This window comes from Sporothrix schenckii (assembly GCF_000961545.1).
Source record: "Sporothrix schenckii 1099-18 chromosome Unknown Cont43, whole genome shotgun sequence".
Taxonomy (NCBI): domain Eukaryota; kingdom Fungi; phylum Ascomycota; class Sordariomycetes; order Ophiostomatales; family Ophiostomataceae; genus Sporothrix; species Sporothrix schenckii.
Genome location: NW_015971144.1, coordinates 681367 through 706239, shown reverse-complemented (window position 1 = coordinate 706239; position 24873 = coordinate 681367). Strand labels below are relative to the sequence as shown.

The following is a 24873-nucleotide window of genomic DNA, read 5'->3' as shown; positions in this document are numbered from 1 at the left end:
GGCTCTTCAGCCCTTTTTATTGGACTTCTGCCACGAGAAGCCAAAACGGGCAATGCGCGCGGCATGCCGACTAGCCGTTGTTCGCTTGACTCGCAGACTGGTTAGCGACGATAGGCTGTCCATATCGTCCTAGTGAGTGTCCTTAGTATGTACGCCTGAAGACCCCTGATGTCTTTTGAATCCCCCAGATTTGCTAGTTTAGTGCGTGTGTGACGAGTCCACAACGTGTCTCCCTGATTCCGTTTTCGCTTTCCTCCTTTTATTTTTTTCTCTTGGCTTCAGCCTGGTTAGTCCATCAGCTGCCGTCTTTGCTTTTTCTGCGCCGTTTCCTAGTCCGGAGGACGGCCGGGACATTGGCCATGAACGTCGCCACGGCCATTCCCCCATCTCCATTGCCTCCTTTCTTCTGACCTCTCTCCCGTCGGATTTCTTCTGGCACAACCCCTGCAACCCCTGCAAACCCCCCAATGTTCATCCCTTGTCCACACCACCCTTGACGTCCACCCACTTCGATTCCCGGCGTGCCAGCGCTAGAATCGAAGACGAGTCAACCCAAGACGCAGAGTTGTTCGCCTTGCCGAAACCGCCAACGCCAAAGCAAGACCAGGCTCTGGGGAAGCAGTGGCTGGACGTCGGTCGTACTCTGTACATGGAGTAGCTTTGCTGTGTGTTTTCTTGGCGACATATCATACCTCCTCCGTGCGGCATACGACATACTCGAACGAGCATTGAAGGATACGCGTCAATGTCATTGCCATGGGGGCCAACCAAGACCACCAGCTTGCCGTTGACCACCTCTGATTTCCTCAGCTGCACTCGGTGCTGGATATCCGACTTTTGTTTTTGACAGTCTTTTGTGTCTCCTGTCTTTTTGTCGTTTCTCATCATCTGCCGGCTCCTCGCCCCATCAACTTCTCCTCCTCTCCTCCTCCTCTCCTCCTCCTCACCCCTTCTCCCCACTCTTTTATTACCGTCCCCTTGGGGTAGTTTGTGTTGATGTTGATATAAGTCACATCCTGTTTCCTCTGCAGTTTTTGTGTTTTTTTCCTCCATCCCCCCTGCCCCCCCACACATCAGCAGAATGTCGGAAAAGATACAGACGATACACGATACCAGCAGCGCCGTCGGCAGCGGCCGCCATGACCCCATCGACCCGGAAAAGCCGTCGTCGTCGTCGTCGGATGGTGCCGACGGCGTCGGCAGCCCCAAATTCGACCCACACGGCCTGCCGCTCCAGCCGCAGCCGTCCGATTTCCGAGACGACCCACTCAACTGGCCGCGGTGGATGAAGTGGATGGTGCTGCTGCAGGTCAGCTTCATGGCGCTGCTGGGGCCGTTCAACGCGGCCGTGCCCAACCCGAGCCTGGCCCTGCTGTCCAAGGCCTTTGCGCGGCCCGTCGAGATCGTCACGTACAGCACGACGACGGCCATCATCACGGGCGGCCTGTCGCCGTTTGTGTGGGTGCCGCTGTCCAACGTGCTGGGGCGGCGGCCACTGTGTCTGGTGACGCAGCTGGTGACGATTGTGACGCACATTGCGACGGCGCGCACGACGACGTTTGCGCAGCTCGTGGGCGTGCGGGCGGTCAACGGCATCGGCTTTGGCGGCATGATGGCGCTGGGCACGCCGGTGCTCAACGACATGTTCTGCATGCACGAGCGCGGCGCCATGACGGGCGTCTACACCATCTTTGTGACCAACGGCGCGCACATTGCCGTGCTGACGGGCGGCTTCCTGGGGCAGTACGCCGGCTGGCGCTGGGACTTTTACATGCCGGCCATCGTCACGGGCGTCTCGTTCCTCGTGGCGCTCGTGGCCCTGCCCGAGACGCTCTTCTCGCGCGGCCCGCAGTTTTTGCAGCAGCGCACGCGCGAGCGCGCGTACTGGGCGCTGCTGTTTGACCTCCGGGGCAACCTGATCCCGCAGCGGCGGCTGCGCGGCGAGGACTTTTTGACGTCCTTTTACATGCTCCGCTACCCGTCGGTGGCCCTGCCGTTCTGGTTCTACACGCTGAGCTGGACGTTCATCAACATCCTGCCGGCCATCAGCATGGCCAAGATCTACGGCGCCAAGTACGGCTTCGCGAGCGGCACGATTGGTCTCTGCACGGGCATCCCGCTGATTGTGGGCTGCGTCGTCGGCGAGCTCTCGGGCGGCAAGCTCTCGGACGTCATCGTCTACCGCCTCGCCAAGAAGAACGGCGGCCGCGCCACACCCGAGCACCGCCTGTACCTCACCTGCCTCTCGGCGGTCCTCGGCCCCGTGGGCATGATTGTGTTTGGCGCCTGCCTGCAGCACAACTACCACTACGTCGTGCCCCTCGTCGGCCTGGCCATTGGCGTGTGCGGCCTGCAGATCACGTCGACGTGCCTCTACGCCTACCTGTCCGACTGCTACCGCCCGCAGACGCCCGAGTCGGCCGTGCTCATGAACCTGGGCCGCGGCCTGTCCTTTGTCGTCGGCTTCTGGTGGTCGCCCATGGTCGCCAAGATCGGCTATGCGTGGACGTGGTCGTCGCAGGCGCTGATTCTGCTGGTGTTTTGGCTGCCGATCCTGGCGCTGATGATCAAGGGCGAGGGCTGGCGGAAGCGGCTGGGCGAGCCGTCGTTCCACCAGTACTCGTAAGTCGGCCGTGCAGCATGCCCGAGCAGGCGACGGGCTTGTCGAGTACATCGAGAATGTCCATGTCAACGCCAACGCGAGCACTCGACTGGATGAATAAATTGAAAGGGGGACTGTTGGACACCTACGCCTACAGCAACATTGATTTTCTTTTTCCATTGTCAAGGCACATGGGAGGACATTGTGTTTCTCTCAGCTCTCAGCGGCAGTCGTGTGTGCTGTTTACACAACGCGCGTGCTGTCAACGCGAGTGCTTTTTTCATATTTGTTGTATTGCTTTACTGCTTTAATTACTTTCTTCTCTTCGTGCCTGTATTTTACCTTTACACCCGAGCGAGCATTTGTGGATAGGACCAACATTCTCAAAGCTGCAATTTTATTTCATTCATTTCCAAGAGCACTGATAGAATCAAAACGAAGTGGCTGCATTAAAGTCACTGTAAGCTGCCAAGCTGTTCCACATTGACGAACTCAACCTCCACATCGGCCAAGAGTCCCTTTTTAGCATCCGGAGAGTCGCCGTGGATGTTGGGCGATGTGTATATTTTGTTGGGCAACCTGGCTTCTCGACTTTTTTGTTAGCTTACCCAACAACTCGCCAAGGTTCGTACAGAATCGTAACTGTGCGATGTATTTTTTTACGGACGCTGTCTATTGCTGGGCCTGCGTCGACTGACTGGATGCAACTTGAATAGAAACCGAATGTTTACTCTGTCAATGCTGTGATAGTATCCGTTACGAATCCACTACTCTATGTAGTCTCTTGCATACATTGTCGTCTTTCCTCTGGTCAAACCACGCAATATCTCTCGCTCTGCCCGCTGGGCTTCTCGTTATGCCTCCACCGGAATGGCCGACACCGACGACGTGCCGACCTGCGCCTTGACGTCGGCAACGCTGCCCGCGCGCGCCGTCTGCAGCGCCTCGTTGAGTGCCGCGTAGGCGTCGTAGCCAAACAGCTCGTCGAGGAACTCCTTGCGCGAGCGGATGTTGATGTGGCCCTCCTGGATGCCCGGGTGGGCGAGCATCCAGGCGTCGCGCGCCTGCTGCTCGGGGCCGTCGCGCATCTGCGTAAAGTAGCGGCTGGTGATGGACGCCTCGGCGACGCGGGCGGCGCGCTTGATGCGCAGGGCCTCGTAGAGCTGGAGGGCGGCGGGCAGGCGGTCGACGGCGGCAAAGTCGGGCTGGGCCAGGACGCCGGCGAGCACGGCGGCGTCCTCGATGCCCATGGCGGCGCCCTGGGCGAGGTAGGGCGTCATGGCGTGGGCGGCGTCGCCGATGAGGACGAGGCGGTGGGCGGCGTGGGCCCAGCGGGGGATCTCGTGGTGGGTGAAGAGGCGCCACGACAGGACCTCGTCGACGTGCGCGAGCATGGCGTCGAGGCGCGGGTCCCAGTCCCGGAAGCGCGCGCGCACGTCGTCGGCGGTGCCGATCTGGGTGTTGACGCCGTCGGGCAGGGTGGTGGCGTCGCACGTAAAGACAAAGTTGACCAGCGGCTCGTTGACGCCCTGCAGCAGATACGACAGCACGGTGGCGTGCGGGCCGATCCAGTGGTTGTTGCGCGGGACTGCCACCAGGTCCTCGAGCTGCGGGATGCCCGCCAGCTTGCGCGTGGGCACGGTCACGCGGTACACCATCTGGCCTGTCGGGCTGGGCGGGCTCGTGTGGCCCAGGACGACCTCGCGGCAGACGGAGTGCAGGCCGTCCGACGCCACGACGAGGTCCGCCGTGTGCCGCACGCCGCCCTTGGTCGTCACGGCGGGCACGTCCGGCTCGACCGTCTGCACGCGGCTGTCTAGGCGCACGGCGATGCCCAGCTCCGTCGCCCGCGCCATCAGGCCGCGGTGCAGGTCCGCGCGGTGGATGTGCCAGTAGGGGCTCTTGTACTCGTCGAGCGCCGGCTGCTGCAGCGGGCACTCGACCAGCACCTGGCCGTCCTGCCACCGCATCATGCGCAGGTCGACGGGCTCCGTGCAGTAGGGCGCAATGTGCTTGTCGACGCCGAGCCGGCGCAAGATGCGCGACGAGTTGGACGAGACCTGGATGCCGGCGCCAATGTAGGTAATTTGCGGGGCGCTCTCGAGAACGATGACGTTGTGGCCCGCCTGCTGCAGGGCAATGGCGACGGTCAGGCCAGCGAGGCCGGCGCCGATGACAATGATTTCCTAGGTGTCGGGGGTCAGTTGTGGTGCTGCAGAGGCAAGCGTGGGTGGGGAGATGGGAGACGCGAGACGTACCATGTTTGTCGGGTTGCGGTTAGTTGGAGGCCGAATCTTGGAGCAGCAGCCGAAGCCGGGTCGACTGCTATTTAATTATAAGCAACAGGACTCGGGCGAGACGGAAGATAAATGGCCAAATGGAGATATGAGAAAGTATCTCAACTGTCCCGAGAACTCGGTTCAAGGAAGGCTTCGTCCGTGGGTGCTGCTAGTGATATTGATCGCGATTGTGACATTCCGCCTCGCGCTCGCGCCCCAAGGACCCCCTATGAGCCCCAAATAAGCTCCAATGAGCTTTTGGGAACGACACAATCGACCGGCGAGTGCCACATGGCAGCCACTGACGAATGTGCACGTTTCACACGCCATCCCGGGCCGCTCGACGTATGACGAACAGCGGACGCTGCATGCACCATGGACGCATAGTACGCAGCAGTGACGAGTGGATTGGTAGCCGTGACGGAACAGCGGATGGAACATTGCGCGGAACAATGCATCCAGGAGTGGACGCCCGTCGCGTTCCGTCTCTTTGCAGTGCATTTGCAGTGTCTGCGTGCAGATATGCACCGAGAGCGAGGATGGGGAAGGTCCTCTTGGCCGCCCTTAAAATTCACTGATCGACAGAAGTTGCAGCGGATGGATTCATCCGTGGGTTCGTCAGTGGGCCTGTCTGCGGGATGCCTTCATCCTGTGTTTGTGCGGGGAACCGCCGTTTGACGTGTGGACCAATTTCAATAATAGAACATAACTCAACGTAAACAACATACTAAATAGACTGATAGAGTAACCCCATCATGGTCACGACCACAATATGGCTGTACGATGTATGGTTAGCCGGCTGCGGGGAACCGCCGCGCTTGAACATCGACCACATGGTACTACGGAGTACATTGCACACTAGACCGGAGACTCGCCGGGAACAGGACCGGGTGTTGTTTTTAACTCTAAGAATATGTGCAGCTGAATGTATGCGAGACTATCTGCCAAGATCCACGTACGTCCCCAGAACCACAAGATCCCGCAGCCGGACAATGCGATGATATTTCGTGTATTCGTTTTGCCTGCACCTTCGACCGGCATTGACCATTTATCCACATGGACGATCTCGCCTAGGCCCAGACGGGAACACCAAAAGGAGGAGGGTGGTGGAAGGGCGGCACAAAGGGCGGCCCCTTCTTCTTGCCGCCAACAATGGGGACTCCCGTCGGCCAGCTGCTGATGGGCGGCGCGGGCGACCCCGACGGGACGGTGCCGCCTTCAATGACGGTGACGGTGATGGTGGGTACGGGGGCACTGCTGTCACTGCCGTCACCGCCGTCGTCGTCGCCGTCACCTCCATTGTTGCCGCTGCCCTGCGTCGGACTTGGTTTGGACGGCACCGAGTCCCAGGGGGGGATGATGGTGCCTATTGGATGCGTTGACGACGAGGACGGTGAGGACGACGGGGGGACAGCCTTGGATGTTGTTGTTGGGGCTGTGACCGTAACAAAGACGGTGCTAACGACAGTCGTGATGGAGGCGGTGGCGCTGCTGCTTGGCGGAGGGCCAGGCTGCGTCGACGAGTGATGGGGTGCCGTAATCGACGTTGACGGACGTGAAGGCGGCAATGCAGTGGTCGACGGCGAAGGAACAGTCCCGGTTCCAGTCCCGGTCCCAGTCCCCGTCCCGCCTCCACTTCCACCCGCCAGAAACGCCACATACGCGTCAAACACGGCCGCCGGCACACGTGCCGCCGCCAGGTCCACCGCCACCGTGCCCTTGGCGTTGTGGTACCCAAATGAGCTCGTGTTGCTGGCGGGTGTCGTCACGGCGCGCGTGCTCGAGGCCCAGGCCAGCGTGCTGCTGCCCGACGCACTCAGCGACCCGCCCGACCACGCGCTGCAGCCCGTGCACACCACCGACAGCGTCCAGTGCGTCGCGTTCTTGGACGACGCCAGCGTCCGGTAGCTGGCGCCCGCGTAGGCCGCGGGCAGCGTGTGGCCCGTGGCCCAGCGCGACGACACCACTGCCGAATTGTCCGTCGACGGCCACGCCACCGTCAGCGGGTTGCCCGTCATGGACCCGCCCCAGGCCACGCCGGCCCAGCCAATCGCCACGGGCGCGACGATCTGGAGGAGGGTGTCATACGTAGTGGGCGAGGATGCAGCTGCACTTGCTTCCTGTACACCGATGCGGTAGGTAACGCTGCTGCTGGACGAAAACGCGGCGAGACAGACGTTGCTGCCTGTAAAAGACGCGTCGCAGAAGGAGGCGGCAGAGGTTGTGGTAGCGTGGACGGCGACAGCCACAGCGGCTGCCAGTGCGCTAGAAGACACCATGGTGAAGAGAAGGGGCAGAAGGGAGAATGGCCGGCGGGCAGAGGAGGTGCTGCATCCGTGGAAACAGCCAAGGTATCGCATATTCGTGTGGACGCTCTGTGTCGTATTTAAAGGAATACTGCAGGGAAAGGTAAACACGGACATTGATCGTCGGACAAACACGGCTATTCTAACCTTATATTGCCCTTCCCTACACGGCACACATTAGCCAATGGTGGCTGGTGTCATTCAAAGAAACAACACGAGGGACCAGGTCCGGGCTCAAAACCTACCTTATATGCAGTAACCATTTCGCTTGACCGGGTAAACATGTAGTGTCCACCGGGGACGGACGCGCGGGGCAGTCCGTATGCGAGGGAATCCAGAGGTAATCCAGAGGCAATACATATGGGAAGAGACGGAAATCTTTCTGTCAACCATCTTTGGCGGCCAAGCATACGCTGCACTCCCCGGCGCAACAGTGTCGTATGCCATGCGGTGCATGGGCGTGTTTGGTGTCAAAAAGGTATTGGCCGGTTGTCGTCGCCGTCGCCGTCGTTGGTGTCATGATGTCGCCGTGAGGAAAAGTCACATAAAGCTCCTGGCCAATAAGATAGCATTGTAACCCTCAAAAAGTTCCACCCACACATTCGTAGCGTTGAATTCCAGCCTCTGTCACATACCTTGTTAATGTACAAATATTCTCAGACAGAGCACACACCTACCCTTCCCGCCATGGAAACAGTTAAAGCGTGGGAAGCATTCAAGACGATTGATGGACGGTTCCGGTTTTTCTGCATGGAAGGGATTGTGCGCATGAGCGACGGCCAGCTCGTCTCAGCCCGATGGAAGACGCGCACGCCCAAGCCACACGGCGACGATACCTCGGCCCTCCATGATGTTCGGCCGCTTGAGATACATGACCGGGGCCCGGTAATGCGACCGGAATGGACGCGCTTCTCCGTCGCGCGGGGTGGGTTTGACGACTCTCTTTTCTATATAAAGAAACCAACACTGCTCGACTACACCGACAGCAACCTGAGCGAGCGAATTGCCCGCGAGATTGCCGTCTACGAGCACCTCCGCGACCACCCACATCCCCACCTGGCCACGTATTACGGATGCTGCGTGTCTGCGAACGGCCACGTCGACGGGCTCTGCTTACAACGGTACCGCGTCTCTCTCCAGGAGCTGTGCAACCCCGGCCGGCTCAACAAGAAAATGTTTGTCGCGCAGGGGGACCAGCGGAGCACCGGCACCGCGCCGGATCATGTGCAGTTACACCCCGGACACCTTGACGGCCTCTTGGCCGGCATCCGCCATCTGCATCACCTCGGCCTCGTGCACAACGACATCAACCCAGCGAACATTATGGTGGATTACGAGGGCGTGGCCGACGGCACTGTCAAGCTGGTTCTCGTCGATTTCGACAGCTGCCGCCCAACGGGGACCTCATTGCACGAGTCCAGAGCGGGGCGGACGCACGGCTGGCATGACTCAGACGTGGTCACAGCAGAGGAAGACAGTGATCTGCATGCCCTCTCCGAGGTGCGCGTGTGGCTGTTTGGTGATGTCACAGAGCTGAAGTGGGATTGGGCGTGAGAGCAATGCATCTGCTGTCGGCTGGCAGTGCTTGGTTCACCGATATCCGTCCACAAATGAAAAGAAAAGCGAACAAAAAAACTCTTCCAATGGCAACGGGGACCGACTGCCTAACACTTTGTTGGTAATTTACCGATTCCCGATGGCCGTGCCTAAATTCAACAAGGCGCGGCATGACTAGGACTTGGTGAGTGAGGAGCAACAGGTGAAAATTTAGAGTCAACGGGTGAGCGGGCCGTTCCCGGTGCTCGAGACTGGGGAGTCCATGTGATGGTCAGGACAAGCTGTGGCTCGAGCAAGTGCCTTGACCAGCGATGTCTCCCGCGTCACGCTTCTTGGTCCATTTTGCGTGCTGGAGCTGTGAGACGCCAATGCAGTCAGAGCACAGTACGGTGGACACGCATACAACTGCAACTGGAGGTTTCTTGTAGTTTATGGACAGTGGAATACGATAATTTATGAAAAAAATAATGAATGAAGACGTTTAATGCATACAACAAGACAGGACGTTGTTACATAGGAGAGCGCATTAAATTGACGAGGTCCCGTGAAAGTTTGTTGAAGTAGGATCACGTGCTATTTCCTTGTTTTCTCCCACAAAGTGTGGAGCAAACGACCAACCGCACACTAAAAACAATAACCCCAGCATCGCATGCAGTGCGTTGATCACGATCGCTATGCGCACCGAGGATCTGGAGGCACTGGTTGCTTCCATCGCGCAGGCTTTGAATGCGTTTGGAATCCCTTGCGTTCTCTGGGGCCACTGTCTTTTGCAAGTACACGGAGTGCCTACAATCCTGGGCGTACGTATCAACACGACCAAGACGATACGCAACGCAGTCCCCTTGGCTTTTGCTATGTTCTGCTCTTCTAACGCATTGCAGTCCATAGACTATGCCATCCCCGACGATGCGTTAACGGCCGGCTCCCGCGCGCTCCTCGGCATCACGCTCGCCCAAGACGCGCTTCTGGCGCCGTGCCCTGATCGGAGCAGTTGCGACATATTGGCGCCAAACCGGCCCTCGCCGGCGCCATCGTTCCATGTGCATCTCAAGGACGACACGGAGGTGGGAGTGGGCCTGTACCTGCAGCGCGACACGCTCTGGTTCCTTCCGCCCTTTCAGAGCACCGGCGTACGTGCCCGGCTGCTGGCGCCCCGGGTCGACAGCCTGCCGGCACCGTTCTTGCTGGCCACCGACGCGACAGCGCTCCCCCCCTGGCGCCCAAGTCGTGGGTCCGGCGTCTTCACGTCGGGGGATGGCAAGGGTCCCGTGGTGGTGGTCAAATCGCACGTGTTGTTGGAGGCGCTGATGCGCATATTGGCACGTGATGACGGGACATCGGCCGGGTCCTTTTCCCTGGCCATAATCACATACATGGAGATGTATGTGGACGGCGACGGCTTCTTGGATGCGCGGCAGCTGCCGGACGACGTGCGTGCGCTGTACGAACAGCGCCGGAACCGATCCAAACCGCTTCGGCAGTGGAAGTGGGAGGTGAAGAGGTACTTCGGGCCTGGGCCTGCACCATTTGTCGCTATCACAGACTAGTTTGGAACCTCACGAGCCATGAGCAAGTACGTTTGTACGACGTGCGTCTGCAAAGTGTGGTATCTCTTTAATTGGCTGTGACCTGGTGTCTAATTGTTCATCTGGAGGACTTTGCCGTCGTCGAAGCCCGCGGCCTGCGCAAAGTAATAGCCACGTTGGTTCGTGACTGGAATTGTAGCACAACGGGAATTTTGTGCTTGCCATTCCGCATGAAGCTACCTTTGCCCCCACGAATCCACCCCAGCTTGGATTTACAGATCCCGAATCATTGACTCTTGCTTGTGCTCGTCTTTCTTTTTCGTCTTTGCAACGACGTACTAACTTTTGAATGAACGTCACACCCCACCTACACATCCGCCTCCTCCAGCTTGGACCGCGGCACGACGTCCTCAGCGGCCTCCGTCGCCCGCAGCGTCACAGCCACTTCGCCTGTCAGGAGTGTGTCCACGTTCGGGACGAAGATGCTCAGCAGAATGCCGATGCCGCTAAATGCGATGGTCGAGTAAAAGACGGTGCGGTACGCGTCGGCACTGGCGACCTTGTAGGCGTGCACGCCGGCGGCCAGAATCGTCTCGTTGAGGCCCGGGACGACGCCCGCGGCCGTGGCCCCCGCAACGCCGCCGGCACCGTAGGTCGTGATGAACGACGCGGTCTGCGACGCCGGGAGGCCGGCCGCCTCGAGCGCGGCCGGCACCTGCGCGGGAATGGTCGTGGCCAGGCGGTTGGACAGCACGACGGTGTACACGGTGCCGCAGAGCGTCGATACAAACGACCGCGAGGAGCCGCCGATGCCCAGGGCGGTGCCGATCTCACGCTGGTCGGTGATGCAGATGGACGCGCAGGTCGACGTCAGGCACTCGTTGGCGCCGATGAACGTCGTGCCCAGCAGCAGGAGCACAATGGCCCGCGTCGGCGTGTCGGGTGTGCAGGTGGCCATGGCGGCCAACAGGGCGGCGCCGGCGAAGAACACAGCCCGGATGACCCAGTGGAGGCGCCGCTTGGCGAACCCGGCTAGGATCTCGCCGGCGGTAATGCCACCGCCGACCACACCGGCCGCCCAGCCGCTCCACAGAATGTCGTGCTGGTCGGCATACAGCGCGCGGATCATGTCGGGCCAGATGACGGCAAACGCGTAGTAGACCGAGGCGCCAATGGACCACATGAGGATGCAGACGAGCCAGTCGCGGTTGCGCAGCAGGTGGACGGGCAGCAGCGGTTCCTTGAGGGGCATGTAGATCTCCCACGCAAAAAACCCGGCCAGCAGCACGACGCCGACGACCACCGTGACAATCACGTGGGCCGACTGCCACGGGTACATGCTGCCGCCCCACGACAACCCCATCAAGAAGAGCAGGAGGCCCAAGGTGGCCATCAGCGTGCCGACGTAGTCAAAGTCGCGAATATACGCCAGGACCGCCGCGCTGCCGTGCTTCATGGCAAACGACGGCGGGTGGTAGAAGACATACCAGGCGGTCGTGCACACGGCGTTCATCGCCGTCAGCAGGTAAAACGACCCGCGCCAGCCGGCGCGCGACTCGTATTCGAACGCATACCCAATCACGGGGCCGAATCCGTTGGGCAAAATCAGCCACAGGTAGCAATACGCGTTGGCCAGCACGCGGTGCCGCATCGGCACCAGCTCGCCCACCGCAAACACAAACGACAGCTGCGCCGACGAGCCCAGCCCGATCAGCGTCTCGCCCGCAATCATCGCCGGAATGGTGGGCGCCGTCGCGCACACGATGCTGCCGAGCAAGGCCAGCGCGCTGCCGACGACAAAGAACCACCGCCGGCCGAAAATGTCCGTGAGCCGGCCCACAATCATGAGCCCCACGGCGCCCGTCAGCGTGTACGTCAGCGCCACCCAGTTGATGTCGTCGCTGGGGCCGATGTCGGCATTCACAATCCCCAGGAGGGGTGCGATAAACGAGAACCCAGCCACGCCGCACATCAGGCTCATGCCAATCGCAAACATGCTGCCCCAAAAGTGCATCGTCCGGTAGTACCCCTGGGGCAGGTCGATGTCGTCAATCGAAAACACCTTGCCCGTGGCGTCATTCTCGCCGTTGTGTATGGTGTGTATGTTGTGCGCTGCGGGTGCCCCCGGACATGGTGTGATCGGGTCGGCGCCTGGCTTTTCATTGTGAACGACAGGAGCCTCCTTTGGCTCGTCAACAGTGGGTGCCATGGTCGAAAAGGGAGCAAGGGAGAAAGTGTCGACGAGAGAGTGACGAACTGAGGTGGCAATCTGAAAACAATGGTGTTTGCTTTATACCGCCAACGTACGCCGCGCATCCCTCACTTTCTCCACGCTTGTTGACGCTCCACCTCCGCAGTGTCGTCTCATCGATGGCGGAATTGAGATGCCGCTGATCCACACCGTTCTTAGCAGTAGCCTGGCCAGGCTGACCCCATACGAGGGTAACTGTACCCGTCCGTGACGGGCCACTCTCCATTGTTGCTGGGAGAATGTACCAGCAACAAATACCTTATTTCTGCAAATTGGCCATCAATCGACATCTAACAAAAATCAAAAAGAATATACCAACAAGCCAATGCTAGGGCTCTTGACAAGTGTAAGAGGACAGAGGATAGTGAGGCATTGGATATAAAGTAAATAGGAAAACGGTAGATGGAAATCCTCTTCCAGATGTGGAGACAGGGCCAGACACAGTGTGTAGCAAGCCGCAAAGCATCTTCAGGGTCTCTTTTCCTGCTGCTTGAATCCTTGAAGTCGGTGCCGGTTGCTCCTTAAATTCCCCGGCTATTTAAGTAGCGAGCAAGGCGGGTCGTCACCTCCTAGCCAGGCTTGGCTCGGGGTGGTGCCGTTTTGGTGTAAGTGACGGCGCCACATTTCGTTGCGGAGGCGGAAGACTCCAACGTCTGAGCCACTGAAAAATGGAGAGATATCAAAGCTGGAACAATTCGAAGCTCAAGTCGCGACTATCAAACGTGTACAGTCATAAAACATTATGTCAATTATTTTACTTGTTTATTTATTCGTGCTGTAACGCCGTTGCCATACTATTGGCTTGTTAAAGGAATTCAGATTAATGCGAGAATGTGCTGTTGTGACCGCAGAATCTGGTGGAACTGGCCGCCGCTTTTGGCGGCTTTGGTGACAAAGAAGTAAAGAGAGAGAAGAAGCCACAAAACGTAGGCACTATAAGGATTGTCTACTCAACAAACCCTGTGATGGCCGGCTTCTCATCCTGTGGCCTTGACCCATCACATCGTGGGCTCGGGGTTCGTGGCTCTCCGCCCCGACGCGCACCTTACCGTATTTGAACAAAAGTCTCTGATTGGTCGGTGAATATGATTGGATGACAGATTCAGTAACACGGCTGCGATGGGAGTACACGACGAGCTGTATATGTATAAAAGAAAGGCACGGGAGCCCTTGTGGTAATGAGAGAAGCACATTTCCCAATTTCTATCTGCATTTTTATATCATACAACCAATTTCCCAAATTTCTCAGAATCCGAAATCATGCCCAGTTTCTTCGGCTTTGTACGCGACCAATACACGGCACTTCCAATGCCCCCGGTGCCAGCCGACATTGCGCTGCAAACATTTGTCGTGACAGGCGCAAATACTGGACTGGGCTTTCAATGTGCCCAGCACTTGCTCAGTATGGGTGCTGCCCGTGTCATACTGGGTGTGCGGTCCGTCCAGAAGGGCGAAGCCGCCTTGGCAGCAATGAGACAAGAGACGGGTCGCCATGATGCTGGCGAGGTCTGGGAACTGGATCTTCAGTCACTAACCTCTGTGGAGAGCTTTGGTAGACGTCTTGCCACTCTCGACCGGTTGGATGCCCTTATTGCCAACGCCAGTGTCGTGATGACCAGCCGTCAGATTGTCGAAGGCATAGAGTTGTCCCTTCTTGTCAATGTCGTCTCGACCATGCTGCTCGCCTTCCGGACTCTCCCGAAGCTGCGCGAGTCGGCGCGCAACTACAAAACCACGCCACACCTCGTGATTGTATCGAGCAATTCGGCACTGGAGTCAAACATGAAAGAAGCGGTGTCAACGGCCCGGGGTGATGTCTTTGACAAATTCAGCGAGGAGAAGGGATTTGGAACCTTTACGCAGTACGTATCGCACGATATACGACAGAGAGTAGCTCGTTGGCTAATCGTCCTTCCTCGCCAGATACCCCAAGACCAAACTGCTCCAGATATATGCCATGCGTCAGCTTGCATCGCTGCTGCCCACAGCCACGACGGGCGTCGTCATCAACGCCGTGAGCCCCGGCTTGTGCTACACGGACCTCGACCGCAACGCATCGCGTCCCGCTAGGTTGGTGCTGGCTACCATGCGGATGCTGCTCGCCAGAACCGCAGAGGAGGGCAGCCGGACCCTTCTACACGCTGCCCTCGCAGGGCCAGACAGCCACGGCGCGTACTGCTCCGAATGCCGAGTTAAAAAGTACGTGTCCCTTCCCACGCTACCATATCCCATCTGTGTTGCCGTGATTCATGGGCGTGCAGAATCTAACTGGCCATGGTAGCGACGATGTACCTGCCTGGATAACCAACTCCAGCGGCAAGATCACACAGGAGCGTGTATGGGAGGACCTTCTCAAGAGGCTCGACTCAATGGGCCATGGAGTGGATGTCGCCGCCCTGACAGCGCCGTAGAGCGGCAGTGTAGTCTAACGTGGACTTTTGTGATGGATTCGGTGTGTACTTATTTCTTTCGCCACCGATGAATAGTTTGTTGTCCTCAATCTTGCCATCTACACGTAGTCTGCTCCCAGATCTTCCTGCCCATTTCGTCATGAAACGCGTCGACCCAGGGGTAAACGCGCAGGTGAGCCACAGCAACCTCCCACGTTCTGATTGCAAGCGCCTCACCCAGAACACGGATGCGGTCGGCTGTGGGCAAATGGACACGACGGAGAGGCGCAGAATCGTCCGATGCGGACATGGCATAGATGAAATGGAGCCAGAAGTGCAGCTCGGGGTGATTGCTCGCTGTATACGAACTTGTGCTGCTGTAGAATTCTCCCAATCGAGTCCGAAACAAGCCAGACAGAAGCCCGAAGTAGGCAGACCTCTTACGTGGTTCGCGATGGACGACGGTAGTCATGAAAGACAAGAACCCCAGCTGGCATATGTCGTCAAGAGGCTGTGGCGGTCGGGCCCCGTCGAGCGGGGCGTAGTCGACAAGGCGCTGGACGATGGAGATCACCAGGTCTTGGTACTGAACGGTGCCGAGCTGACTGCGGCCAGCATAGCTACACAGCATAAGGATGTCCCTGATAGCCGGTTGAAGCTCGATGCACACGTCTTGTAGCGGGAACGGCAGAGCTATAGACTGCCACCTGTCGCCCAGCAAGACATGATAGAGTGGCGCAGGAAGAGACAGATGGCGCGATCCGAAGATGGTCGGCATCCCAGATCGAAGTGCCAACTCTGCATCCGTGCGGCGTATCTTGTTGCCGAGCTCGGGAACGGCCGCGCACAACGCAACCAGCCCACCGGGGCGCAGCTGGACGATGCGCTTCAGGGCTTGCAGGTGCGTGCGGCTTTCGGCCACCGCGTCGGCCAAGTTCGCGCGAATGGCGAGCGAGATGACGACAGCGATAACACTGGTCTCTTGTGTCTTGGACACGGCATTGAGGTCGCGGCGGAGCAGGCGCATGGCCTGGAGCAAATGGTGCGTCGACTCGAGGGGCTCGTCCCGTCGGCCTAAGAGCTGGTAGCGATGGATGCCCATAACGGCGAGGCCGCAGTGAAAGACTGTCTTGCTGTCAGTAGGAGAGCACAGAGCGCGGAGCGCAGAGCGCAGCCCGGTGTCAAAACAAGAGTTTGACGTACGACATGGGCTCGTCGTCACGGTCTCAAACCAGCGTGTGCCGATCTCATTCGACGGGCGGCAAAAGGCACGAGGATACAGCTCCTCCGAGACTGCATTGTGCACTACCAAAGTGATGAGCGGTTGTTCATCTTTCACATATCGGCTTCAATACAGTCACGTACGGCCGTGGAAGAGCTGTCGGCTAAATGCGGTGACTGGCACCGAAGTCGAAAAATATAAGAATTCGAATCCGCAGAAAGGGTTGGCGGGTGATGCCGCCTGCATCGCCTGCACTAGCTCACCATCGGTGTCTGGTGGGGGATTCTTGGGTAGAAGTTGTCTGCCTCTCCCAACATTGTCCGTGCGCGTCGACTTCGTATTCTTACAACTGAGAAGATCTCCATCTTCGCGTCGCCATCGGTGGCCCCTTGCTGGGATAACTTTACCAGCATTCTTACCTTTCATTCCATGGCTGCGGATCAGCCGTTGTGAGCGCCGGTCGGTTGAGGTGTTACTATCGATGAAGAGAAACTCCATAGCTTCGGTGACAGTTGTGTGGTCCGATATTTCTACATTTCAAACGTGTCGGGTGGAAGTATGGGAGGCTTCGTATACAATTGAGCCAGAGACGCTCAACATATCATCACGCCAAAATTTGTTGCGGCTCACACGCTACGGAGATAGGGGAATTACAGCTAGGTCGGCGGACAGACTAGTCGGAGTTACCAACATAAATACTCCGTACAAGTGACTTTTCAAGACAACGATTTCGACTACGTGCAAAATAAAAAATAAAATGAAAAAAATAATAACTATATTATCAATAAAATAGAAATATTCATGACCAAAACGCCGAAAAATAAGCAATAAGAACACAAAACAAACCAAGAATAATCTTTTCAGCGTCTCATTTTATGCATGCTGCCATGGGTTCGTAAAACAGGCATGTGATTAACCGTCTCCCTATCGAATCTGTTGACGGGCCATCCTTTTCTTCATAATCTCTAAATAAATCGAATGTATCGTCGACGTGTAATTTCTGTATGTCATAGTATTGTTTTCAATTCTTCGGTGAGTTAAACGTACTTTTAGTTGTAAATATGCAGAGTGCATTTCAAACAGTTTGCGGTAACGAGATCGGTTATATACATAAACGCGACCATACATGCAACTAACCGACAATGGAAGACGTCATGGATTCAAGCTCCAGATTAGCATAGGTAGATCAGCACCTTGAAGCTTCCCCAAACCGCGTCTCCAAACCGTCTCCACGGTCACAAATACCCTCCACGAGCTCCATACAGCTCTGGTAAAGCTCCCATTCATACTGTACGAATTCAACTTCGTCATACCACCGCCGCCATGTCATGCTGTGGTCTGTGCGGACTTGGGTCGGGGGCTAGCGATTACGAGGATGGCGATGCGCGCGACGACGGTGAGCGGCGCCCGCTGCTGGCCAACGGCGACGAAGAAACACAGCACCAGCGGACGCTGCACCAGAAGCTGCACACGTACCAAATGGTGCGGGCCATGGGCAACGGCTACCTGCCGTCGACCACCCAGGCCGTGGCCAACTTGCGGCGGCTGAAGCGGTTTGGTGTGGCCCAAGGCGAACGGGGTAATGGCCACAGCCATCCTAACGCAGGACTCAGCCCCGCCGGCCAGCGCCTGTCGGCGCTCTCGGAGCGGTGGGTGGACCAGCTCATCACCCTCGCCGAGCGCAAAAACGGCGGCGACCAGATCCAGGACTTTGCGTGGTGTGTGCGCAGGGCGCGGCTGTCAGTGGACGTCGGCGTCGACGCGGACGACCTCGGGCAGCTGGGCAGCCGGGCCATGTACCGCGCAGGCCAGGCGGCGGGCTACACCTCGGCGACCTACCAGAGCCTGCAGACGGTCGCCACCTTGCTGATGACCAACGCGCCTTTCCGCCTGTTCCTGGCCGACCTGGCGGCGGTCGGGCGCGACGTGTTTCGGGACACGGCGCAGTCGCTGGCGGCGGCGTCGCAAAAGGCGGCCGACAATGTAGCAGACGTGCCGGCGGACGCCGTCCAGGCCACTGCGCATCCGCCAGAGCAACTGGAACAACAAGAACAACAAGAACAACCAGTGGACGGCGCAGAGCCGGCCAGAGAGACGGTGGCGGCGGTGGCGGACGAGGTGGTGGCGGGCGCCTCGCAAGTCGCGGCGGACGCACAGCAGAGCGTCGCGGCCAAGCTGGTCGACAACGACGGCGGCGCGCGAGAGCGGCTTCTGGGGCGCCTCAAAGAGGCCGTGGGGTCGCTGCGGCAGCGGCCCGACTATGCCGAGTCGGTGTCCACGCTGACGCTGCTGATCCAAAAGTACGCCGAGACCTACGTGCGGGCGGCCGAGGAGGTCGTGGACGCCGTGGAGGAGGCCGTCGACGAGGTCCGCGAGGGCGCCGGCACGACGGGCACGGTGACCACAAATGAGGAGGCCGACGTGGCGCTGCGCAACTTTTGGTCGTTCCTCACGTCCTTTGGCGACCCGGAGCACTGGGCGACGCTCGAGAGACAGTTCCGGGCGCTGCTGGACCGCACCAAGGGCGACAGCCAGCAAGTGGACGCATTTGTGCGGTCCGCGGGCCGGACACTCCAAGACATGCTGACGGACCCGGCGTTCTTTGACGACGTGGACGGCCAGCTGGGCGCCCTCCAGAAACAGGGCGCCGCGCTCGACGAGCAGCTGTCGTCGTCCCAGACGACGTCGTCGACGTCCGTGCGCGAGGACGTGGACGCGCTGCTGGCGCAGATCAAGAGGACGCTGCAGTCGGTGGCCAACGACCAGGACGTGGCATCCCTGGTGTCGACGTCGACGCGGATGGCCGACATCCTGTGGCCTGCGGCCGACGGGTACGTCAACACCGACCTGCTGGGCGACGCGGTGTCCGTCTACGTCCCGCGTCTTGTCCAGGCTGTCCAGTACGTCCCGATCCCACGGCTCGAGATTGTGTCCAACGACGTCGACCTGCTGCTGGAAGGCCTGGTGCTCGAGCCCGGCCGCCACCATGACGTCCATGCGCCCGCGCTGCACCGCGGGGCGCCCACCGAACCGTCGTCCTTCTTGCCGCACCGCCTCCAGGTCCAGATCCGCAACGACGTCGACATCCACAGCACGCACATCGGCCACCACCACACCACCGGCGCCGCGGTCGGCACGTCCGCCTCGATTCACGTGCGCGGGCTGTCGGTCGCCGCCGACGACTTTGGCTATGTCGTGCGGGTGCACGCCGGCCTCTTCCGGTTCCACGACGAGGGCATCGCGTCGTTCCACCTGGACGAGCGGGGCGTCGACGTGCACTTGGAGGTGGATGTTGTCCGCGGCACGGCCGACCACGTGCTCCATCTCAAGCGCGTGCGTGTGCACATCCACCACCTCGGTTTCACCCTCCGGAAGAGCAAGTTTGCGTGGCTAGCGTGGCTTCTGACGCCGCTGCTGCGGCCGCTGCTGAAGACGACCCTGGAGAGGCAGATTGCGTCGTCGATTGCCGACAGCCTCGGCACAATAAACCAAGAGCTCGTGTTCGCGCGCGAGCGGCTGCGAGCGGCAACCATTGCCGCGGGTGGAGGCAGCAGTCTCGAGACGATTGTGCCCGTGATCCGGGCCGTCTTCTCCCGGTACCAGGCGTCCGTCGAGGAGAACCCAGACGTGGACGTTTCGGTTGGTTTCCAAGAGGGCGCCACAGGCGTATTTGACGGGGTATACGCGCCGGGCAGTCTTGTGCGCGTGTGGCGCGAAGAGGCCGAGGAGGCACAGGCGCGGATTGACGAAGAAGCCGCCGGCGGTACGTATGTGCGCGATGGCTGGCGCAACGGTATTTTTGACGTACCCACGGACGAGGGGTTGTAAGAGTACGAGACGGTGTGCATTTACAATGCTGTCTTGTCACTTGGGTTTCACTTGACAGATTGTATATGTACACGATGTATCTTAGTTTTTATTGGAGAATCTATCAAAGTCGCCGTTTCTAGGTTGGAGTCTATGGAAGCATGAAAATGAACAGAGTGACGCAAATTATTCTAACCCAACAAGAGATCGTATGATGTGGACCATGGGCGGGATGGACGAAAAGGCCACGGTAATAGCACCGAACAGCCCCATGGCCAGGCTGGAAATGGCGGCCGCGCGAGGGTCAACCCTCAGCAAGAGGGCCGTTCCCAACGCTGAAGCATTTGCTCCGAACGTGACGCCTCTTGTGACATAGTCGTCTGTGAAGTTAGCATCTCCTTTTCGTAACGGCATAAAGTAGTATTTTGCAGACGTATGGCTCACCTTCTGGAATCCGCAAACAGGCCAGCACCTTGCGCCCAATCAGGACGCCCAGGACGCCCGACAAAATGGCCACCGCCGCCACAGTGCTGATGTCACCGCCCAGGTTGCGCACCGCCGGTGTGGCCAGCGCCAGCGTTAGACTGCGCGATGTAAAGGCCAGACTGCGTTGGGCGCTGATGCCAATGCGGTAGCACACAACGGGGTAGGCAAAAAGGGAGGCCACGGACAGCAAGATGTTGGGGACGACAATGGCCCAGAAGTGGTGCTTCAGCTCGTGGCGGTACTGGTACATGGGCAGGGCCAGGGACACGATGCTGGCGTCCAGGGCGCTAGCCAGCACATCGCCGGCGCCGGGTTTGCGGGAACCGGAGGCCGCAGACCACACCTGCAGATACGCGTTTCCCGGCCGGTACTGGTGCAGCGTCTCGGCCAGCCCGTCGCCACGGACGCGACCCAGCAGCCAGATGAGAAGCAACGTCGAAAAGGCCGAGACGAGCACCGGGTGCAGGATCTGGCGCCACGCGGGCGGCAGCGACATGGCGCCAAAGAACATGAGGACGTTGACGGCCAGCTGCAGCGGCATGGCGTAGCCGGTCGCGTAGTAGATGGGCACACCGACAAACAACCCCATCCCTGCACACAGCAGCGTGTCGGCGTGCTTGCTCAGCCACGCGGCCCAGCGGTCGGCCCGGGCGGGCGGCGTCGGTGACGATGTGCCGCTCGTCGAGGCACTTTGTGGACGCCGCGAAGACCGTGCCATGAGGACTGCGGCCGACTGCCGGAGCAGATGCATTTGCATGCGCGAGGACGTCGCAGGCACGTCGCTGAAGGAGCTCAGCGGATCGTCCAAATTCTGCCCGCGGATGGTAATGTAGGCGGCGGCGTGCGACGGTGGCGGCAGCGGCGGCATGCCGTGTGTGTGGTCTGTGGTGTCTGTGCTGTCTGTGCTCAGACGGTCGCCGCCAAAATCGGTTCGGAGCGGTGCCAGCTCGTCGTCGTCGTCCTGGCGGTCGTCCATGCCACCGTCGCCCGGGAGAACAGCCTGACGCGCGCCCTCCGTCTGCTGGTCGATCGCTTTGCGCGGCGGGCTCGTCAGCAGCTGGATCGAGCGGGTCATGTACGCCGTGGCGACCATCATGACCAGGAAGCCGAGGACAAACACCCCAATCATTTTGCCCACTTCCGTCGCCGAAATGGGCGGACTCAGCGGCAGCAGGACAAACGACGGCGTGAAAAACAGGTTGAGCCAGCGCAGCGACCAGCCCCCTGGGACATTGATGGCCTGCACGAGCGCTTTGGTCCTGTGGTGGCCGACGAGGACATCGGCTAAGAGGAGCGACAAGAACAAAAGCACGAGGCAGGCCACAGACGCAGGAAAGGAGACGCCGCCCAGTGCCAGGAGGCGGTCGACGCCGTAGCAGGCGGCCAGAATGGCAAAGATGCCCGTCGGGACGTAGACGAAGCAGCGCACAAAATGCCGCCAGTCGGACACGAGGACGAGCTTGACGGCCACTGCGGCGTCCTTGGCGACGGGCCACATGGCGTTGCTGTCCTCGGCCGCCGGGGGGGCCGTTACGGGAACGGGCCGCTTTTTTCGCGGCCGTGATGCCATGCTGTTCGGTTGCTGACCCAAGAGTGTTTGGACTCCAGAGTGTTTGTCGAAGGGAGACGTCAGGGTGAAAAAGAAACAGAAAAGCTCGTGGAAATGACGTTGTCTTGCAGTAAACGCTAGTGCAGGATGAGCCTTATGGCGCTCCCAATGCCGACCGAGATCGGGCCACGTTAGTGTCTTTCTTCACGTTATTTGGTGGAGTACTGGGAGTGAAAGCGAATCAGTTTGGTGCTTTTTGTTTTCTTTTTCTTTTTCATTTTTAGCAAAGACCTGCCTATTTTGCGACTCCACTAAATTCACTCTGATAAATCGGAAATTTCCCAAACGGGTAATCTTGCCTGGTTTTGAACGTCGCGATAAAACTAATCTGATTAGCGAGTCGCCGCTTCCTTTCCTGTCCCAGCATCATTAAGGAAAGTGCGACCATTGCCATTGCAGCTTCCCAGCCACAGGCTCTCCAGCACGCCAACTTTAGAAAACACAACGAATGGACTCCCGTCATACCACGCTTCTCTCGTCTCTCATGATCCTACCAGCAACGCCTCCACCCGGTCGGCAAACACGTCCTGCGCAATCACCGCCCCAAAGCCGTGGCACTGCACCAGACCGCGCAGCGTCGTCGCCAGCGCCTGGAGCGTGCCCAGCTCGAGACGCGCAAACTGCGGCTGCGCGCTGACCCTGTGCCACGCCTGCACGGGCGTCAGGCTGGTGTCGGGCACGCCGAGCGCGGGCGACAGGCGCAGCATCGCCTCGAGGATGTTGTGCGGCGCGGTCTTGGGCGACGGGGTGGTGGTGGAGGCGTAGGCGCAGAGCTTGGAGGAGACGGTGAGGGCGTGGTTGTTGGACTCGAGCGGCGACGCGGGGTCGCCGTGCAGGTGGGCCAGGCAGGGCTGCTCGAGCGTCAGGACAAACTCCATGCCGACGTCCGTGGGGTCCAAGTCGCCGACCCGCGCGGCCGCGCCGGGCGTGGGCGACCAGCCCGCGACGCTGGTGTCGGAGGGCGGCGGCGCGGGGGCCGGGGCCGACGCGTCGCTGGCGCTGACGGGCGACGGGAACATCGCCGGCGAGTAGCTGTTGGTGTTGGCGTGGCCCTTGACGTACGGGCTGTCCTTGGCCAGGGGCGTTGGGGGTTCAAGCTGGGCAGACCATGGGCTCAGGTTGTTGAAGTCGTATCCATGATCATGTCCATGGTCGTGACGTTGGTCGTGACCATTGGCTTGACCATTGGCTTGGCCGCGCGCAAGAGCCAGGGCAGCGCGTAGCTCCTTGACCGTGTCGTGCAGACGCTCGTTCTCCTGGACGAGGTGGGCTTCGCGGGCGCGGCCGTCGGCGATTTCGGCCTCGAGCGCCTTGGTATACCGATCTTTTCGTTCTCGGTACGTCCTGCTATGTTAGGCGACATGAACGTTGTGACACTGTGCATTGTTTACAACAGAACAGCAATGGCCGTGACGTACTGTTGTGCCTGGCGTAGCTGCGCTCGTCGCTTTTCAGCGCGGTCCTCTGGTGTGGCTGGCAATGGTCAGAACCCAGAACGAAGGGCGCAGGACGGTGATTATAACGACCGTATGGCTGGCAGCAGAGGGCCCGTCTGTCTATGGCGTGCTGTGTGCTGTTGGCACGCCAGAAAGCCAGAAAGACACAAAGCCACAAAGCCACACGGGCTGAGTGGGGTGCCATCAGAATAAGACTTACCATTTGGGTTGAACACCCGGAAAATGTTCCTCGGCATGGCGTCGGTCGTATGTTGGTTTGTCTATCTGATAGGGACGAGGGCGCGCTGTCCTGTGGATTGTGAATGGTGTCGTCTGTGGACGATGTGGAATCCAAGTGAGAGAAGGCCTCTGGCAGGCATGTAATCAACGTATGCGTGGGCCTGGACGCGGTGGGTATCGCAGTCTTCGTCTACGAAGTAGGCAGGTGTGTATGCACGAGGAGTCGATGGCCGGGCCGTCAGCTGTACGTCTCGACAAATGATGCCTGCGAGATTGGCCGTTCAGGCCGCGTCTGGTCTGTGTTTGTCAGGGGCTCGGATGGCTTGCCCCTTTGTTGTTTCTTTGCGTATGTGTGTGCGGACTTTTGTTTTCGAAAGCGGTTCGAAGAGGTCGCATCTCAAGCTCTGTTTTGTGACAGACGAATCTCCTGTCATCTCACTCCGTCCCCGCTGAAGTTGGTGAGCACGATTGAGTGGACCAAAAAGTGGAACATCCCCGGCTGTATATCGACGCCATACCCAAAATGGCATTTCTGATTACCCTGGCGAACCAGGGGAGCCAGGCGAGCCGTAGTTCCAGCAAATGGCAGAGGCTTAATTACGCCGTGCTCCGTGTTTTTGGCACAGTCTCTTTGTCGTCTCACCTCTGTTATTGTCCCAAATATCTCTTCCCCGGTATGCCTGCCCCGCTATTGCACCTCCAAAGGTCCTTGCGTATGTTAACCCGGATATGGAAATTCTGATGATCGCGGAATTAAATACACCCACATCCGACGCAACTGCTCCTGCGGCGTCATGACCGTCCCAACACCACTTGGCCTGTCATATGTAGGTCGTACGTCGTACGTCGTACGCCGTTAGACACAGACCCGTTTATTAAACTAATCTTATCCCGTCTCCCCGTCTCGCTCACAAAAAAATAGGTCGGACTTGGAGGCTATTGATACATCAGACCCATGCGATCCAGGAGATTGGACCCAAACCCTGGCAATCCGGCCGTGTCGGCCGGTCGTCTTGGATCCATCTTCCCACGCTCTTTTGGACTATGGCCCGGCACAGCGTCGGAACCTGGGCTAGGTCGAGCAAGTTTCTGTACCTGGACGGCCCATGCCAGTTCCAAATGTGGCAATAATGATGATCTCCATCGGCGCAAGTGAAGGGAG

General features: G+C 59.1%; 11 protein-coding genes across 11 annotated transcripts; 5 read left to right on the top strand and 6 right to left on the bottom strand.

Annotated features, from left to right (window-relative positions):
• Positions 1 to 1081: 1081 nt before the first annotated feature.
• SPSK_02451 (uncharacterized protein) lies at positions 1082 to 2626 on the top strand (the record flags this gene model as incomplete). Its single annotated transcript, XM_016729322.1, has 1 exon — positions 1082 to 2626. One exon carries the CDS (start codon positions 1082 to 1084, stop codon positions 2624 to 2626), a length of 1545 nt encoding a protein of 514 aa, XP_016588980.1.
• An 830-nt stretch (positions 2627 to 3456) lies between these two features.
• Positions 3457 to 4863, bottom strand: SPSK_02502 (salicylate hydroxylase; the record flags this gene model as incomplete). Its single annotated transcript, XM_016729371.1, has 2 exons — positions 3457 to 4788; positions 4861 to 4863. The coding sequence occupies 2 exons, from the start codon at positions 4861 to 4863 to the stop codon at positions 3457 to 3459; spliced, it is 1335 nt and encodes a 444-aa protein (XP_016588979.1).
• Positions 4864 to 5951: 1088 nt separating this feature from the next.
• On the bottom strand, positions 5952 to 7160 carry SPSK_02570 (uncharacterized protein; the record flags this gene model as incomplete). Its single annotated transcript, XM_016729439.1, has 1 exon — positions 5952 to 7160. The coding sequence occupies one exon, from the start codon at positions 7158 to 7160 to the stop codon at positions 5952 to 5954; it is 1209 nt and encodes a 402-aa protein (XP_016588978.1).
• Positions 7161 to 7874: 714 nt separating this feature from the next.
• Positions 7875 to 8741, top strand: SPSK_02696 (uncharacterized protein; the record flags this gene model as incomplete). Its single annotated transcript, XM_016729563.1, has 1 exon — positions 7875 to 8741. The coding sequence occupies one exon, from the start codon at positions 7875 to 7877 to the stop codon at positions 8739 to 8741; it is 867 nt and encodes a 288-aa protein (XP_016588977.1).
• A 677-nt stretch (positions 8742 to 9418) lies between these two features.
• Positions 9419 to 10291, top strand: SPSK_02693 (uncharacterized protein; the record flags this gene model as incomplete). The annotated part of the gene is made up of 1 exon (XM_016729560.1): positions 9419 to 10291. The coding sequence occupies one exon, from the start codon at positions 9419 to 9421 to the stop codon at positions 10289 to 10291; it is 873 nt and encodes a 290-aa protein (XP_016588976.1).
• A 346-nt stretch (positions 10292 to 10637) lies between these two features.
• On the bottom strand, positions 10638 to 12747 carry SPSK_02313 (uncharacterized protein; the record flags this gene model as incomplete). Its single annotated transcript, XM_016729185.1, has 2 exons — positions 10638 to 12526; positions 12594 to 12747. 2 exons carry the CDS (start codon positions 12745 to 12747, stop codon positions 10638 to 10640), a joined length of 2043 nt encoding a protein of 680 aa, XP_016588975.1.
• Positions 12748 to 13781: 1034 nt separating this feature from the next.
• On the top strand, positions 13782 to 14932 carry SPSK_02590 (short chain dehydrogenase/reductase family oxidoreductase; the record flags this gene model as incomplete). Its single annotated transcript, XM_016729458.1, has 3 exons — positions 13782 to 14383; positions 14445 to 14720; positions 14803 to 14932. The coding sequence occupies 3 exons, from the start codon at positions 13782 to 13784 to the stop codon at positions 14930 to 14932; spliced, it is 1008 nt and encodes a 335-aa protein (XP_016588974.1).
• Positions 14933 to 15017: 85 nt separating this feature from the next.
• Positions 15018 to 16631, bottom strand: SPSK_02434 (uncharacterized protein; the record flags this gene model as incomplete). Its single annotated transcript, XM_016729306.1, has 2 exons — positions 15018 to 16216; positions 16277 to 16631. 2 exons carry the CDS (start codon positions 16629 to 16631, stop codon positions 15018 to 15020), a joined length of 1554 nt encoding a protein of 517 aa, XP_016588973.1.
• An 825-nt stretch (positions 16632 to 17456) lies between these two features.
• On the top strand, positions 17457 to 19961 carry SPSK_02248 (uncharacterized protein; the record flags this gene model as incomplete). The annotated part of the gene is made up of 1 exon (XM_016729121.1): positions 17457 to 19961. One exon carries the CDS (start codon positions 17457 to 17459, stop codon positions 19959 to 19961), a length of 2505 nt encoding a protein of 834 aa, XP_016588972.1.
• Positions 19962 to 20126: 165 nt separating this feature from the next.
• SPSK_02358 (uncharacterized protein) lies at positions 20127 to 21996 on the bottom strand (the record flags this gene model as incomplete). The annotated part of the gene is made up of 2 exons (XM_016729230.1): positions 20127 to 20320; positions 20385 to 21996. The coding sequence occupies 2 exons, from the start codon at positions 21994 to 21996 to the stop codon at positions 20127 to 20129; spliced, it is 1806 nt and encodes a 601-aa protein (XP_016588971.1).
• Positions 21997 to 22517: 521 nt separating this feature from the next.
• Positions 22518 to 23728, bottom strand: SPSK_02569 (uncharacterized protein; the record flags this gene model as incomplete). The annotated part of the gene is made up of 3 exons (XM_016729438.1): positions 22518 to 23379; positions 23454 to 23508; positions 23692 to 23728. 3 exons carry the CDS (start codon positions 23726 to 23728, stop codon positions 22518 to 22520), a joined length of 954 nt encoding a protein of 317 aa, XP_016588970.1.
• Between the last annotated feature and the right edge of the window lie 1145 nt (positions 23729 to 24873).